Source organism: Engystomops pustulosus, chromosome 11, assembly GCF_040894005.1.
Source record: "Engystomops pustulosus chromosome 11, aEngPut4.maternal, whole genome shotgun sequence".
Taxonomy (NCBI): Eukaryota; Metazoa; Chordata; class Amphibia; order Anura; family Leptodactylidae; genus Engystomops; species Engystomops pustulosus.
In genome coordinates this window covers 45634899-45652642 of record NC_092421.1, presented here as the reverse complement: position 1 = coordinate 45652642, position 17744 = coordinate 45634899, and the positions used below count along the sequence as shown (strand labels likewise).

At 45.2% G+C, this 17744-nt stretch overlaps 1 protein-coding gene across 9 annotated transcripts in view; it reads right to left on the bottom strand.

Moving 5' to 3' along the window:
* Positions 1-17744, bottom strand: part of LOC140106485 (rap1 GTPase-GDP dissociation stimulator 1-A-like) — a 416700-nt gene that overhangs the window by 114988 nt on the left and 283968 nt on the right. For 6 of the 9 annotated variants that reach the window (XM_072130944.1, XM_072130946.1, XM_072130943.1 and 3 more), the window contains one exon: positions 96-263. The exons of 1 other annotated variant lie outside the window; for it this stretch is intronic. In XM_072130944.1, coding sequence (XP_071987045.1) covers positions 96-263 — 168 coding nt within the window. Of the gene's footprint in view, positions 1-95; positions 264-395; positions 456-1932; positions 2015-17744 lie in introns of all 9 variants that reach the window. 2 more of the 9 variants (XM_072130948.1, XM_072130949.1) reach the window with 2 other exon arrangements.

Here is a 17744-nt window from a genome sequence, read left to right as displayed (position 1 = left end):
CCTAAATATAGTGCCCTGGTGGCGGCTGGATATCGCTCACTCATCTCAGTTAGCAGGAGTTGAACGTGTTAGGAGAGATTAGCATAATACTTAACTGTCTTCATCTACTGCCAGCAGGACCGCAGTGAGACTTAGCAAGATCTGCTTCTCATCCTCACCATCCTCTACGCAAAGTTTGAGGCACTCCAAATGCTGACACAAACTCTCAGCATGGCTGATTGAAGCCCCTTCAGACATGGTTGGTTTTAGAAGTTCCTCTGGCACTAAAAGGATTAGATTAAGACAGTAAAACGTTAAAACTATTAGTAAATAGCTACACCCTGGTAAAAGAACTGTCATTACAGAGCAATATATTTAATTCTGTGAAAGGGAAACAGGTATAAGTGCTCACACACCTGGACATGTAGTCTGTAATCCAGTCTCCACTCCTTTGGAATGCAAGAGAGCCTAGTCCGCTGGCCAGGGACACAAATAGTAAAGATTCAAGTGCAAAAAATGGCTCAGCATCAAATGGTGAAAATCCACTCTTCTTTAGGCTGCATTCACACACATGTATGGGGGACATATATGATCAGTTCCACCAGCTATATAATATTCTACCGAACATTATTTAAATCCTCCTCATCTCCTTTTGCTCTATGATGGCTGCCTGTAAAAAGGACACTGCCTGCAAACTTCTCAGTTCCTTCTTTACAACATGCTACCTGCAGATAAGACACAATGGAGCAGATTTATTATGCAGTCTGTGTCAGAATTCTGGCGTAGACTGCTCGTAAATACGTGTGCACAAACTGGTTGCACATTTTTGAAGTGTTTGTTCTGTTTGCTGCAATACAATTCCGTGCACAGAAAGGGGCGTTTCGGTCCCTTTTTGCACCGCCCGCCCCATTTATATTAACAAGTCTGACAGAAAGGTGGCGTAAGCAATGAAAAGAACGCGCAAACTGTTTCTGTCCAACGTGTGCCACAATTGTGTCTGCGCCACAATTCTAAAGCATGAAGAAGATGCACCAGAAAACAAATGGTGCATTCTGCCGAAGAAGTGCAGGAGTCACTAGATTCATGAAGAATGCGTGACACATTTAATGAATCTGCCGTACACTGCACCCGCTCTTGATAAATGTGGGCCATAGAATTTTCTTTACAACATGCTGCCAGCATATGAGAGACTATATAAATCTGCTCAGCTCCCTTTGCTCTATAACAGCAGTGGCGAACCTATGGCATTGGTGCCAGAGGTGGCACTCCGAGCCCTTTCTGGGGGCACCCGGGCCATCGCCCCAGCACACCAGGCAGGACTCAAAGAATCTTCCTGCAGTTCCAAGCAACTTAAAAGATGTTGCTTCGTTACTTGGGACTGTAGGAAGAAGGCGAATAAGTAGACAGGACCGAATTATCTTTGAAGGACCTTCTGCTGGCCCCACAATTCTCTGTATACAGAGGAACACTGGAAAGAAGCTGAAATGATGAAAATTTTCCATCTTTCTTTCTACTGTGTTTCTGTCCTCAGGAGGCCAATATGATTGAAAGTTGTTGCAGAACAGGGAGCAATAAGTTACTCCTTTAATTTTTGGTGGCACCTCACGATAAATAAGGGGGGTTTGGGGTTGTAGTTTGGGCACTCGGCTGCTAAAAGGTTCGCCATCACTGCTCTATAACATTCTCTCAGCATGTAGTACATGCTTAGCTTGTCATGTTTGATATGATGATGTATGTAGATAGGACACATGTTCCATAGTGTGCAGCTCCCTCTACTCTATGAAGTTCTACCCAGAGATAAGCAGTAGTCAATATAAATATAAAACATCCATTTACATCTACTTCCTTAAAAGTGTTGTTTTCCTAATAACAGATAGTCCTAATAAAAAACATGTATATTTAGGGCTCCGGTATGTGCAACTGTCTGATAATACACTATTAGAGGAAATCTACCTTCTGGTTCATCACTTATAAAGAAGCTTACAAAATCCACTTGCATTCTGGTTCAGGATCTGGCCTTATAATATTTTTTTTCCTAAAAAAAAAAAAGGATGCTTATAAACTGTAAGTGCTTTGAGACTATTGCTGTAAACACGTCCGACGAGCAGTATTTACAACCCCAACCCCATGCTATGTATTGGGTCACCATATTTCTCACCACACCGTGAACTGAACAGTAGACTACAATGTAATACATAAAACATGTCTTATTTTTTGAGGTTTATGTGGTCTATGGGACTTAAGTAAAAACTGCCTACATACAGTGTATGTGAGGCCTAAAAGTGGTTGGGGAAGAATAAGAGGATCTAAATGAGTGGAGACTGAAGCACATTTCTATAAGATATATAAACAGGTTTCTTGTACTCATAATTAATTTACATGTTTTCTAGATGACACTAAAAGCTGTGCCTTCTATGACAACCTTTGGATGGCAGCTCTTGATAAGTCAATTTCTCACTTTTAAAAAGCCTCGGCCTGACTTGGGATAGAGCCAAACCATACTTTCCTTTAGCAAACAGAAGGCAGAGATGCCCTCCTTCATACATTGCTGTTATGCGGTTATAATTTCTTCTTTTATTAGATCAGGGGTCTGGTTGGACTTGGTGAGAAGCTATGTATTTATGTAATTGTTTACACACACCTTATCAGCCATGCCTTTCTCATTCTTTGGTTGAGAACGCTAGTCATATTACATGTTTCCTTAAAACTAACTATAGCTATATAATATGGGATAATGTGCTATGTCATTTGACTCTAAAAGACAGATTTGTAAGGTTGTAGCCTTTATTAATGCAAATGTAACAGTGTGTCAATTCCCTTACATTTACAATGCAGGGTTAACACACATAAAACAATGCAGGTGGTTTGTCGTGTCTCTGAGGATACATCAGCAGAATCACACCATATGCACAATGACATGCAAAAGTCCTGGAAAATGTTCCATCTGTTGTGTTGTTAGACTGTTATATAATTTTACCAAACACCGGATAAAAAACCTTCTGTATGATTCCTGCACTACCTATGATCTTTTTATCACTGCTATTGTGTATGAAGACATTATTCATGCTGGTGATTTATTATGGCAAAGTCATATTGTCGCTCAAGAAGCCCTAGTACACTAGGAGGTCATTGCATGGAGATCCAATCCATTACTGAAAGGGCAAAACTATTACCAAGTACAAAAAGTTTGGTAAAAAGAAGGAAATTTACAGGTCACACACACAATTCAGGTAAAAATTTCGGGGAGTCTATGTTACCATTTTTATTTCTGTTAAAGGACATCTACCATCAGTTAAGCACTCTAGATGGGGAATGAATAAATGATAACACGAGAATCTCCAGTGCCTTAGCCAGAATCACAGCGTATTAATGAAAGTAATTCCTCAGGAACTGGTTAGTAGAACTAGCCTGACATCAATAAAACTGATGGTAGATGTCCTTAAATGGTAATGTTAAATGTTGTGTAATAATGATGGGAAGTCCGGATCATCTCAGTAATATGGATCATTTGGCTTTGCTCACTAAGAAGAGCCGGCTCTTTTGGTTCCTGAAAAGCTCCCTATTAAATCTATTATAGGTAGTAGAGATAGGCAAATTTGTTGAAATTCGTTTCGACCCGATTCAAAAAAATTTGATTCAACCTGAATCGAATGATTACGAATCATGTTAAAAAAAACAGGTATTTCCTGGCTGCAGAGAGCCTGTAGGGTGTTGTAGAACGTCGTGCCATGCTTAAATATGCATAGGGAGTGTGGTTTTCTCTTTAAACAATGCTGTGTTAAAACAAGCACATGACAGCCGCCGCTCTTAGAATCGATACACTCTTCAATTCTATGGGCACTTACAGCGGCCAACTTCACCAAATAAGTGGAGCTGGAACGCAGCCTGACAAGGTAACGTCTGTTCCAGCTTGGAAAGATCTGAGGGCCAAGATCCCACTATAACATCAAATAGTGCACTCTTTTTACACTGATATCAGATGATTCCATAGATGACAAGAGAACCTGTTCTGTTAAACGCGGAACCCCCCAAAAGAGTGCCCTTCTTTTCATCCGTCAGTGTCCGCTTTCAAACGGCCAATAATCCATCAGTATTGCTAAAGCCAAAAACAAACAGGAGTGGATCCAGAACCAGTCACCTGTAAATGCTATATTTTCATGTCCTCTGTGTTCTGTATCCACTCCTGCTTTTGGCTTTCAATCCTGAAGCTTTTCATTCCTTCTGACAGATGAAATGAAGGGGAAGACCAAACATAGTGGCAACGTCATAGAGTGGTGGAGGGTGAAAACAGCATTATGGAAATCACAGAGTGTTCCAGGGAGACAGCGGTCACTTGGAAGCATCAGCATGAGGTCAGAGAATGGCACAATGAAAAATTCTGGAGGTGGCAGCAACATGGTAGGACACAGTGTGGCACAATGTTAGAGCATGGAAGAGTCAGTGGCAGCAGCAGCAGATGGTCAAAGAGTGGTACAATGACAAATTCTGGAGGTGACAGCAAAATGGTAGGCCACAGATTGGCACAATGAATTTGAAGATCGAAATGTGTACAGATCCCCCAAAATGCACACCCTGGGAGAGGAGCAGAAATCACTACAGCAGCTATGTGGATATGAAACAGATTTCTTACTATTCCCTTCAGTTACAAAAAAGAACTGCTATTTGGGGTATACAGATCCCCCAAAATGCACACACCCAGGGTGAGAAGCAGAAGTCACTACAGAAGCTGTGTGGATATCACACAGATTTCCTCCTATTCACTTCAGCAACAAAAAAAACCTGCTATTTGGGGTATACAGAACCCGAAAAAACACACACCCTGGGAGAGAAGCAGAAATCACTACAGCAGTTGTGTGGATATGACACAGATTTCTTCCTATTCCCTTCAGCAAAAAAAGAAAACCCTGCTATTTGGGGTATATAGATCCACCAAAACGCACACACCCTTGAAGAGAAGCAGAAATCACTACAGAAGCTGTATGGATATGACACAGATTTCTTCCTATTCCCTTCAGTAACAAAAAAACCCCCTTATATTTGGTGTATACAGATTCCCCAAAACGCACACCCTGGGAGAGGAGTAGAAATCACCACAGCAGATTTGTGGATATGACACAAATTTCTTCCTATTCCCTTCATTAACAAAAAAGAACTACTATTTGGGGTATACAGATCCCCCTAAACGCACACCCTGGGAGACAGCAGCAGCTCTGTGGTTATGACACAGATTTCTTCCTATTCCTTTCAGTAACAAAACAATGTGCTATTTGGGGTATATAGATCCCCAAAACACACACACCCTGGGAGAGGAGCAGAAATTACTACAGCAGCTGTGTGGATATAACACAGATTTCTTCCTATTCCCTTCAATAACTAAAAAAACTGCTATTTGGGGTATACAGATACCCAAAAACGCACACACCCTGGGTGAGAAGCAGAAATCACTACATAAGCTGTGTGGATATTACACAGATTTCCTCCTATTCACTTCAGCAACAAAAAATAACTGCTATTTGGGGTATACAGATCCCCCAAAACGCACACCCAGGGAGAGGTGCAGAAATCACAACAGCAGCTATATGGATATGACACAGATTTCTTCCAATTCCCTTCAGTAACAAAAACGAACTGCTATTTGGGGTATACAGATCCCCCTTAACGCACATACTGGGAGACATGCAGAAATCACTACAGCAGCACTGTGGATATGACAGATTTCTTCCTATTCCCTTCAGTAACAAAAAAACCTGCTATTTGGAGTATGCAGATCCCCAAAACGCACACCCTGGGAGAGGAGCAGAAATCACTACGGCAGCTGTGTGGGTATGACACAGATTTCTTCCTATTCCCTTCCGTAACAAAAAACCCTGCTATTTCAGGTATACATATCCCCCAAACTGCACACCCTGGGAGAGGAACAGAAATCACTACAGCAGCTGTGTGGATATGACATAGATTTCTTCCTATTCCCTTCTGCGGCTGTGTGTATATAAAAAAGATTTCTTCCTGGTCGCTTCAGTAGCAAAAAAGAACTGGTATTTGGGGTATACATATCCCCCAAAACGCACACCCTTGTAGAGGAGCAGAAATCCCTACAGCACAGTACTGTAAAAGCAGCTAGATGCTACAGACAGCACATGCAGTTCGAAATGCCGAGATTGCAAATGGCTGATTTTTTTTATAGGGCTGTGTGACATCACATAAGCCTGCCAGACGCTGATTGGCTTACAGGTCTGCAAATCTCTTCAAGGGTGTTCCTTTCTCCTTCGTTAGAATTGATTCCCCATCTCTAATCACTACTGATAATATATGATATCATAGATTATCTGCTCCTCCTGTACAATGTCCTCTATATAGATAACACTGATCCATCATTACATCACTACTGACAATAGATGATGTCACAGCTTATCTCCTCCCCCTTCCTGTACAACATACAATGTCATCTCAGATGGGAGAACATGCTTCCACATACGATGTCATCTCAGATGGGAGAGCATGCTTCCACATTCAATGTCATCTCAGATGGGAGAGCATGCTTCCACATACAATGTCATCTAAGATGGGAAAGCATGCCTCCACATACAATGTCATCTTAGATAAGAGAATATGCCTCCACATACAATGCCAGCTCAAATAGGATACATACCATATATACTTGAGTATAAGCCGACCCGAGTATAAGCAAAGGTACCTCATTTTAACGCAAAAAATGGGAAAACCTATTGACTCAATTATAGGTCGAGGGTGGGAAATGCATTGGTCACAGTCCCCCCAAAATGTAGCCTGCCAGCCACTGTAGTATATAGCCTGCCTGCCCCCAGTATATAGCCTGCCAGCTCACTGTATTATATAGCCTGCCAGTTCCTGTAGTTTATATTCTGCCAGCCCCTCTAGTATATAGCCTGCCAGCCCCTCTAGGATATATCCTGCCTGCCCCTCTAGGATATAGACTGCCAGCCCCTCTAGTACATAGCCTGCCAGCCCCCTAGTATATAGCCAGCCTTCCCCCTATAGTAAAAAAAAAAATTGTACTCACTGTACACTGTACTCACCTTTACGACACCCCCTTTAGGTCATCTTCTTGCTTCAGGTCCCTTTCTGGGTCCTTCAGTCTTCTTTGGCTCCTCTTCAGGTCCTTCGTCTCTCTTCTACTCTTAGCTCTCGGCTGCCACACACAATGAGGTCAGCCTCAATGCCAACGTCATTGTTTGTGAGCCGCCGGCATTGAAAGGGGACCTGAAGGGAAGTGGAATGACCCAAAGAGGAGCCTAAGAGTAGCGGAAGGACCCAAAGAGGCACCGGAGCATAGGAAGCAAGAAGAGGACCTACGGGGGGGGAGGGGTTAGAAAGTTGAGTACAGTGTTCATTTTTTATAGACTAAAGTATAGGCTGAGTTAGGGTTTTTCAGCACAAATTTTGTGCTGAAAAACTCGGCTTATACTTGAGTATATATTGTAATGCCCCAGAGTAATGCCATTACAAATCCACACCTGGTGGGAGGTATTTATCAGGGCCTCTGTGGCACTTCAGTGCTGTAAAAACCCTGAAATAATTGCAAATTCTAGTATATTGCTAGCAGTTGAGATTATTTTGCCCTTTCCACCACCTACATGCCAGGGGGTAGAGTACAGGGGTGTGGCTAGTCGGAGGCTGGATATGGCCCCTGAGCAGTCACTGCAGCCGGCTGTGTTTATTTCTACTCCAGGTAGGTGTCAGGATTTGAACCGGCATCTTGTGGCTTTTCTAATCGGTTCTATACCACTGTGCTTTGTATCCTGATTGTTTTTACCAGTCTTTGTGTTGCTTGTGTTTCTGCATTACCTGTTGGTGTTTTTATATCTCAGCTGTGATTATTTGAATCATCCTATTAGTCATAGTTGGGCTCCATTTAATGCTGGTTTTATCATTCAGCATTTTCTAGGTATTGTCGTATCTGCAGCCTATCCCTGACTATCTGTAGGACTATCTGTAGGAATTTCTATACTTGTTTCTTTGACTATGGTGAGAGATTCTGTGAAGTTTATAAAGTTAGCATCTATCTCACCACTCTTCTTTCTGTTCCCTTTTGTCTGTGTTTATTTTCTAGTGAGTGTTTTTTGGACCTGCTCTGGTTGCTAACCACTATTCATGTCCGCTCTACTACCCTTCTTTCTGCATTCAGTCTTGGTTGTAAGTTTTTGTGTATACAGGGATTGCTTGTTTGCCTAGTTTTACTTGCAGCAATTGTTTTGTTAGGTGGGCCCAAATTTTGTACAACAGACCCTAGTATCCTTCAGTCCTTTTACCAACTATCTGGAAAGGTCTTCGTGTTCATAGAAAGAAGTTGTCGGGTCCAGAACTAGCCTGCTGACCATCACCCGCAGGCAGGGACAGTTTAGCCTTCCCTGTTTCCCTGGTTCTTGCTGCTCTCTTTATACCATGTCAAAATCATAGAACTTCAGACCAAGGTAATATACTGACCTGGTTTTTAGCTCGATTCAGAGTCTAGAGAAATAGAACATGTTGGCAGCACACAGACTGCCGAGATGCTGATGCAGCAGAGCAAAATTGTCTCCAAAGAAGAAAATCCAGCCTAGTTGATTCAAGTCAGGATTACTGCCTACACCAGAAGCCAACAGACAGACCTGCTAGTCACAGGGGAAAGCATTGCCAGCCTGTACTTTGCAGCTGTTTGGACTATTTGCTATTAGAGCAACTGTAAGTACATTACTTCAGTTTCTCCAGTGTGCATCCCTGGCCTGTCACTTCTCTCTTCTGCCACCTGCCCAGGATTTATCATCTGTACACTTGTAGCTCCCCCCCTCTTTTTCTTGATTCTAACCCACTGGCCTAGAAGTTGGTGGACGAGGCCTAGTTTGGACAGTATGGGTCTAGACACAATGTCATCTCAGGGGGGAGAGCCTCAACATCCAATGTCATCTCAGATGGGTTTTTGTCCAAAATTTTGTGATACATGGCCCCGTCCATCCTCTCTCCATTATGGTTCAGTCGTCCTGTCCCCTTTGCAAAAACCAATTACCAAAGTGTGATGTTCCCACTCCCTCGCTCCACATTTGGGATAGAATCCTTTTGAAAAATAAACATGGAGTTTAGGGGCACTACTCTCCGAGACTCCTATCCTTATTATTTGGACTGGAGTTAGTACAGAAAATAGATATAGGTAGTGCACAGCTGAATTAGAATGCAGATACCATCCATAGCATCATAGCAAAAAATAGAGGTAAAAAGTAATGGCACTCATCATTGAACTGCAGTTCAAACCGAGTATCAGTATGGGGAAGAAAGGTGTTTTGAGTGCCTTTGAACATGGCATGGTTGTTGGTGCCAGAAGGGCTGGTCTGAGTATTTCAGAAACTGCTGATCTACTGGGATTTTCACGCACAACCATCTCTAGGGTTTACAGAGAATGGTCCGAAAAAGAAAAAACATCCAGTGAGCGGCAGTTCTGTGGGCGGAAATGCCTTGTTGATGCCAGAGGTCAGAGGAGAATGGGCAGACTGGTTCGAGCTGATAGAAAGGCAACAGTGACTAAAATCGCCACCCGTTACAACCAAGGTAGGCAGAAGAGCATCTCTGAATGCACAGTACATCGAACTTTGAGGCAGATGGGCTACAGCAGCAGAAGACCACACCGGGTGCCACACCTTTCAGCTAAAAACAGGAAACTGAGGCTACAATTTGCACAAGCTCATCGAAATTGGACAGTAGAAGATTGGAAAAACGTTGCCTGGTCTGATGAGTCTCGATTTCTGCTGCGACATTCGGATGGTAGGGTCAGAATTTGGCGTCAACAACATGAAAGCATGGATCCATCCTGCCTTGTATCAACGGTTCAGGCTGGTGGTGGTGGTGTCATGGTGTGGGGAAAATTTTCTTGGTACCAATTGAGCATCGTTGCAACGCCACAGCCTACCTGAGTATTGTTGCTGACCATGTCCATCCCTTTATGACCACAATGTACCCAACATCTGATGGCTACTTTCAGCAGGATAATGCGCCATGTCATAAAGCTGGAATCATCTCAGACTGGTTTCTTGAACATGACAATGAGTTCATAGTACTCAAATGGCCTCCACAGTCACCAGATCTCAATCCAATAGAGCATCTTTGGGATGTGGTGGAACGGGAGATTCGCATCATTGGGATGAAGCCGACAAATCTGCGGCAACTGTGTGATGCCATCATGTCAATATGGACCAAAATCTCTGAGGAATGCTTCCAGCACCTTGTTGAATCTATGCCACGAAGAATTGAGGCAGTTCTGAAGGCAAAAGGGGGTTCAACCCGTTACTAGCATGGTGTACCTAATAAAGTGGCCGGTGAGTGTATTTTTTAATGGTAAGCGTCACTGCTTTTTTCCTCTATTTTCTGCCACTTCTTCCTCCAAACCCAGAAAGTTGAACAGATATTAAAAAGTTCTATTTTGATCTCATTTAAACACACAATCTTCTCCCATAACTCTTCTGGATCATTCACATGGTCAGTGGGGAAATTCAAATGGGCCTTGACATTTGTAATCCATGCATGATTGTAATCCATAATGGTGTAGTGTGCTGCTAGCGGTAATCTTTGAGACTGTGATCCCAACTGGTTTCAGTTGATTTACCAGGTCCTCCTGTGAAGGTCTGGGCTGATACCTGACCTTTCTCAGAATCATCCTTACCCCATGAAGTGAGATCTTTCATGGAGCCCCAGAGCAAGGAAGACTGACGGCCATCTGTCTTCTCACCAAGCTGCTACCTATTGTCCTGTAGCCCACCGAGTCTTGTGCACATCTCCAATTTTGTCCCAGCTCATGACATGCCCATGGTGGAGAGGTTGGAGCGTGACTGACTGTTGGAGTGTGTGTACTTTTTTACAGTAAACAAGTTCAGGCAGGTGCAGTTCATACACATAATGAATGCAGAGGCACTTCTGCTCTAATAGCACTGAGAGAGACAGATTTCTTGTTCATTGGTAGGGGAGAAAATATTTATTTCATGCAATAAAATGCTAATTATAATTATTTGTGATACAGTTCCGACTTACATACCATTTGAACTTAAGAACAAACCTACAGAAACTATCCACATAAAGGGGCTCATTTTCTAAGGGTGCAAACTTGTCAGACTGTTCACATTTTTCGGGAATAAAATGGCTTGCACAGGTATTTAAGAAGTGTCTTCGCTGCGCTTTTGTCACACGCGACCCTTTTGTGGTGCAGATGCGCTTGCTTCTATCTGACGTGGGGGCGTGCCGTCTGACAGTCCGACTGATTTGGACCGAGCGCGGTATTATAACTTTTAAATTGTGTTGTATGCCCTATGTTTAAAATGCGCCACAAAAAAGATTGTGAACTGTTTCCATTGAACAGTAAGTTTCCTCTTAAGCTCAGCAGTATTTTTAGTGCAGTAAAGATGTGATTAAATTCTTCTGACTCTTGTGGAATTTTATTCTTTAAGACTAATCGTATGCTGAATTCACTGTTGCCTAGCAATCAAGTGTGTAACTATTATGGAAATGAAGGCAGTGCTTTTCTGTAGGGTTGAATGAAGCCTGATTATTAGTAGGTTTGACTCTAGAAGAGCTTGCATCTGCATAAGCCTTATGGATGAGGTGACCATAGAGAATGAATAAAGATTCTATAGAATACGGTTTTGCAGTAAGGTTTAGATTGGCTCTGTGATCCTTTAGTGAGATGAACTTTAAGTAATATTCAAAGCCCTTTGAACTCCCCCAACCTATTTGATCCTTTAAGGTGGAGAGCTGCTGTGTAGAGATGAGCGAACATACTCGTCCGAGCTTGATGCTCGTTCGAGCATTAGCGTACTCGAAACTGCTCGTTGCTCGGACGAATACTTCGCCCGCTCGAGAAAATGGCATCTCCCGCCGTTTTGCTTTTTGGCGGCCAGAAACAGAGCCAATCACAAGCCAGGAGACTCTGCACTCCACCCAGCATGACGTGGTACCCTTACACGTCGATAGCAGTGGTTGGCTGGCCAGATCAGGTGACCCTGGAATAGACTAGCCCCTGCCCGCGCTACTCGGATCATTCTGTGTCTGGATGCCGCTAGGGAGAGAGCTGCTGCTGGTCAGGGAAAGCGTTAGGCTGTTCTATTAGAATAGTGTTAGGCAGGAGTGATTCTACAAGAACCCAACAGCCCTTCTTAGGGCTACAATAACGTTATACATTTTTTTTTTTATTTGCTTGTGGCTGGGCTTGCTGGCACTAGTAGTGCGGCTAGTACCATATTGTGAGGAATTTGCAGGGGGACTTGCTACACATATCCACCTCAAACACCAAAGTGGGACAATTTAATAGGGGTTTGATTAGAATTAGGCAGAGTCTGATGATTAATTATTTTTTTTTTACCTTTATTTCATTTTATAGCTCAAACTCATCTTGCAAAGCAGTGTGCTTTCAGTGTCGGCTACAAAATAGCCATAGGAGAACCCCAACGGCTTACTTAGGCCTACAATAGCGTTATATTTTCCTTTTTTTTGTTTGCTTGTGGCTGGGCTTGCTGGCATTAGTAGTGCAGCTAGTACCATATTGTGAGGAATTTGCTGGGAGACCTGCGACCATTGTGTTTAGCTCTTAGTGACACGCATATCCACCTCAAACACCAAAGTGGGACAATTTAATAGGGGTTTGATTAGAATTAGGCAGAGTCTGCTGATTTATTTATTTTTTTTACCTTTATTTCATTTTATAGCTCAAACTCATCAGGCACAGCACAAAATCCAGTTGTGTGCTGTCAGTGTAGGTTAGAAACTAGCCATAGCAATAGGAAAGCATCGTTTTGTTAAAAAAAAATAAAAATAAAAAAAAAAAAAAATAAAAGTTTACACTTTAATTTGGAAAATGTTTAACCCGAGGGCTAGGGGTAGAGGACGAGGGCGTGGACATGGGCGTCCAACTACTGCAGGGGTCAGAGGCCGTGGTCCTGGGCGGGGTGAGACACCACCTGCTGATGAGGGAGCAGGGGAACGCCGCAGAGCTACACTCCCTAGGTTTATCATGTCTCAAGTTACTGGGACTCGTGGTAGAGCACTGTTGAGGCCAGAACAGTGTGAAGAGGTGATGTCGTGGATTGCGGACAATGCTTCTAGCCATTTGTCCACCAGTCAGTCTTCCACGCAGTCCACCCATGTCACCGAAATCAGCACTCCTCCGGCTCCTCCACCTCAGCCTCCTTCCCCCCAGTCTGCCCCCTCCCAGCAAAATTTGGCATTTGAAGCGGCATACTCTGAGGAACTGTTTTCTGGACCCTTCCCACAGTCACAAACCACTTGTCCGGTTGCTGCTGAGCAATTATCCGATGCCCAGGTTTTCCACCAGTCGCAGTCTGTGGGTGATGATGACATTATTGACGTAGTGGAAGAAGTGTGTAAAGAGGTGTCGGACGATGAGGAGACACGGTTGTCAGACAGTGGTGAAGTTGTTGTCAGGGCAGGAAGTCCGAGGGGGGAGCAGACTGAGGGATCGGAGGATGATGAGGTGACAGACCCAAGCTGGGTTGATAGGCCGGGTGAACACAGTGCTTCTGAGACGGAGGCGAGTCCTATAGCAGAACAGGTTGGAAGAGGCAGTGGTGGGGCCAGACGGAGAGGCAGGGCCAGAGCTGGTGCATCAGCGCCAAATGTTGCCCGTAGTCAAGCTCCCGTGGCGAGGGCTAGATTTTCAGAAGTCTGGAGGTTCTTTAAAGAAACACCGGATGACCAACGGACTGTGGTGTGCAACCTTTGCCAAACCAGGATCAGCAGGGGTTCCACCAGTAACTACCACCAGTATGCGCAGGCATATGAATGCTAAACACCCCACTCAATGGCACCAAGCCCGTTCACCTCCGGCCGGGCACACCACTGCTCCTTCCCCTGTGTCATCTGCTAGTCAGCCCCCTGCCCAGGACCACGGCCCAAACACCTCCCGTGCGAAAACCCCATATTCGCCTCCACGATCCTCCACAGCATCCACCAGCGTTCAGCTCTCCATACCCCAGACGCTGGAGCGCAAAAGGAAATATAGCGCAACCCACCCACACGCCCAAGCCCTCAACGTCCACATTTCCAAGTTGCTTAGCCTGGAGATGCTGCCCTATAGGCTGGTAGAGACCGAGGCCTTTCGAAACCTCATGTCGGCGGCCGCCCCTCGGTATTCGGTCCCCAGCCGCCACTACTTTTCCCGATGTGCCGTCCCAGCCCTGCACAAGCACGTGTCAGAGAACATCATCCGTGCCCTGACCAACGCCGTTTCTGACAAGGTCCACCTGACCACGGACACGTGGACAAGTGCTGCCGGGCAGGGCCACTATATATCGCTGACGGCACATTGGGTTAACTTGGTGAAGGCTGGGACCGAGTCTGACCCTGGGGCTGCTCATATACTGCCAACGCCGAGGATTGCGGGGCCTACCTCGGTCCAGGTCTCAAAGGCCTACTATGCCTCCGCCTCCTCCCACCCCTCCTCCACCTCCTCATTACCATCCGTGGGCATGGCGCCATCAGTCGGTAGCTCTAGGCACAGCAGCAGTGCCATTGCTAAGCGACAGCAGGCGGTGCTCAAACTGCTGAGCCTAGGCGATAAAAGGCATACCGCCCAAGAGCTATTACAGGGCATCACGGCGCAGACTGATCTGTGGCTGGCACCGCTGAACCTGAAGCCAGGCATGGTTGTGCGTGACAACGTCCGTAACCTGGTGGCGGCTCTGCAACTCGGCAGACTGACACATGTGCCATGCCTGGCCCATGTGTTAAATCTCATAGTTCAGCGTTTCCTCAAGACATACCCCAATCTGTCTGATTTGCTCACAAAGGTGCGCCGCATCTGTGCGCATTTCAGGAAGTCCAGCACAGATGCTGCCACTCTCAGGGCAGCGCAGCGCCGCCTCCAACTGCCCGCTCACCGACTGTTGTGCGACGTGCCCACGAGGTGGAATTCAACATTAACCATGTTATCCAGAGTTTACCAGCAGCGCAGAGTGATTGTAGACTGCCAGATGTCAACTTCCACCAGAACTGGTAGTCAGGTCAGTCAGCTTCCTCAAGTCTACAATGAGGAGTGGACGTGGATGTCTGATATCTGTCAGGTGCTGAGTAACTTTGAGGAGTCAACACAGATGGTCAGTGGCGATGCCGCCATCATCAGCCTCACCATCCCGCTGCTTGGCCTGTTGAAAAACTCTCTGGTCAGCATGAAGTCGGAAGCTTTGCGCTCGTCACAAGAGACAGGGGAAGAAGATTCCCTTGTTGATAGCCAAAGCACCCTTAGGTCTGTTTCTCAGCGCATATCGGAGGAGGTGGAGGAGGATGAGGAGGAAGAGGAGGAGAATGTTGGCGAGACAGAAGAGGGGACCATTGTTCAGTCCTTCACTGTTCAGCGTGTATGGGCAGAAGAAGAGGAGTTGGAGGAGTTGGAGGAGGAGGAAATGGGCAGTCAGGCCAGTGAGGGTAGTGAATTTTTGCGCGTTGGGACTCTGGCGCATATGGCAGATTTCATGCTAGGCTGCCTATCCCGTGACCCTCGCGTTCAAAGAATTTATTCCAGCACCGATTACTGGGTATTCACTCTCCTGGACCCACGGTACAAGCAAAAATCTTTCCACTCTCATCCCTGGAGAGGAAAGGAGTGTGAGAATGCATGAATACCAGCAGGCCCTGGTGCACAAGCTGAAACAGTATTTCCCTTCTGACAGCGCTCGCGGCACAGGGCGTACTTCTGCGGGACAAGTAGCGAGGGAGAGTAGGCGAGCAGGCAGCTTGTCCAGCACTGGCAGGGGTACGCTTTACAAGGCCTTTGCCAGTTTTATGTCACCCCAGCAAGACACTGTCACCTGTCCCCAGTCTCGGCAGAGTAGGGCTGATCTTTACAGATGGTAAGGGAGTACGTAGCTGACCATACCATCTTCCTAAATGATCACACAGCTCCCTACAACTACTGGGTTTCAAAGCTGGACATGTGGCACGAACTGGCGCTGTGCGCCTTGGAGGTTCTTGCCTGCCCTGCCGCTAGCGTGTTGTCCGAGCGGGTTTTCAGTGCAGCTGGTGGCATCATCACCGATAAGCGTACACGCCTGTCGACTGACAGCGCTGACAGGCTGACGGTTATCAAGATGAATAAAGCCTGGATTTCTCCGGATTTTCATTCTCCAACAGGTGAAAGAAGCTCAACCTGAATAATGTATGCACTCCTCCTCCTCATTGTCCTCCTTCTCCTCCTCTTTGTACACTAAAGCATAGGAAACTGGCTATTTTTTGCCAGGGCCAACTGGCTCTAGCTATAGTACTCTATGTATTTAATTTTTCTGGAGGGCCACCTACCCGGTCCTCTGTTTTAAGCAATTTTTGGGAGTGCCACATACAGGCACTAAATCTATTTAATTTTTCTGGAGGACCACCTACCTGCTCCTCTGGTTTGAAAACTTTTTTGGACTGCCACATACAGGCACTCAATTTATTTAATTTTTCTGGAGGACCACCTACCTGCTCCTCTGGTTTGAAAACTTTTTTGGACTGCCACATACAGGCACTATCCAAATTAAATTGTCTCCATAGCAGCCTCCACATGTCGTCTTTTTAGCTGGCTCCACACGTTGTCTCCATTGCTACCTCCACACGTCATCGCCAAAGCTGCCTCCAAAAGTCGTCCATATAGCTGCCTCCATACATGGTCTCCTTATCAAACGAACTGTGTCAGGCAGAATTTTGGGTTGTTTTCATGGCTTCCACATCAAACTTGTTAACTTTGTCGCCACCCTGCTGTGTAATCCACAAAATATACTGGCAAACTTTTATCATTTACCAATATTATTTCAGCGCTGCTTGGGCATCTGTTTACATTCCCCTCACCCGCCATATCCTAAACTTATAAGAACGCTACTACACTTGATCTTATACAAAAGGTTCTTAGAAGTGCTGTTTGGGGAGTAGCCTAGAGACAGGGGCTTGGATTGGCGAAAGCTCGCCTGGCTGCGGAGCGCCAGCTCCATCTCAAGATCCAACTAACATAGTTTTAACTGCAGCACCTTTAATCTACTACTAGTTCACTGCCTCCATACATCGTCCCCTTATCAAACGAGCTGTGTCGGGCAGAATTTTGGGTTGTTTTCATGGCTTCCACATCAAACTTGTTAACTTTGTTGCCACCCTGCTGTATAATCCACAAAATATACTGGCAAACTTTTATCATTTACCAATATTATTTCAGCGCTTCTTGGGCATCTGTTTACATTCCCCTCACCCGCCATATCCTAAACTTATAAGAACGCCACTACACTTGATATTATACAAAAGGTTCTTAGAAGTGCTGTTTGGGGAGTAGCCTAGAGACAGGGGCTTGGATTGGCGAAAGCTCGCCTGGCTGCGGAGCGTCAGCTCCATCTCAAGATCCAACTAACATAGTTTTAACTGCAGCACCTTTAATCTACTACTAGTTCACTGCCTCCATACATCGTCCCCTTATCAAACGAGCTGTGTCAGGCAGAATTTTCAGGTGTTTCACCAGATACATAGTGGAACGCGGCCCATCTGTCGCCGCCATGCTGGAGACCTGAAGTTGCAATCATAGCAGCGCAATATGGATGCCCCATACTGTCGCTCTTAATCATGGAACCATTTCCGTAAAAACAATTAAAAATAGAACCACTATGCTATTCCATTATTCCTAGGTGAAATTTTCAAACGACCCGGCCTGCTTTGAAAATTATAATTTTTCAAAGTAAACGCTTCTGGCCCCCAGGCCCATTTTGGGTGGGGAGGAGCCGAGAGACAGGGGCTTGGACAGG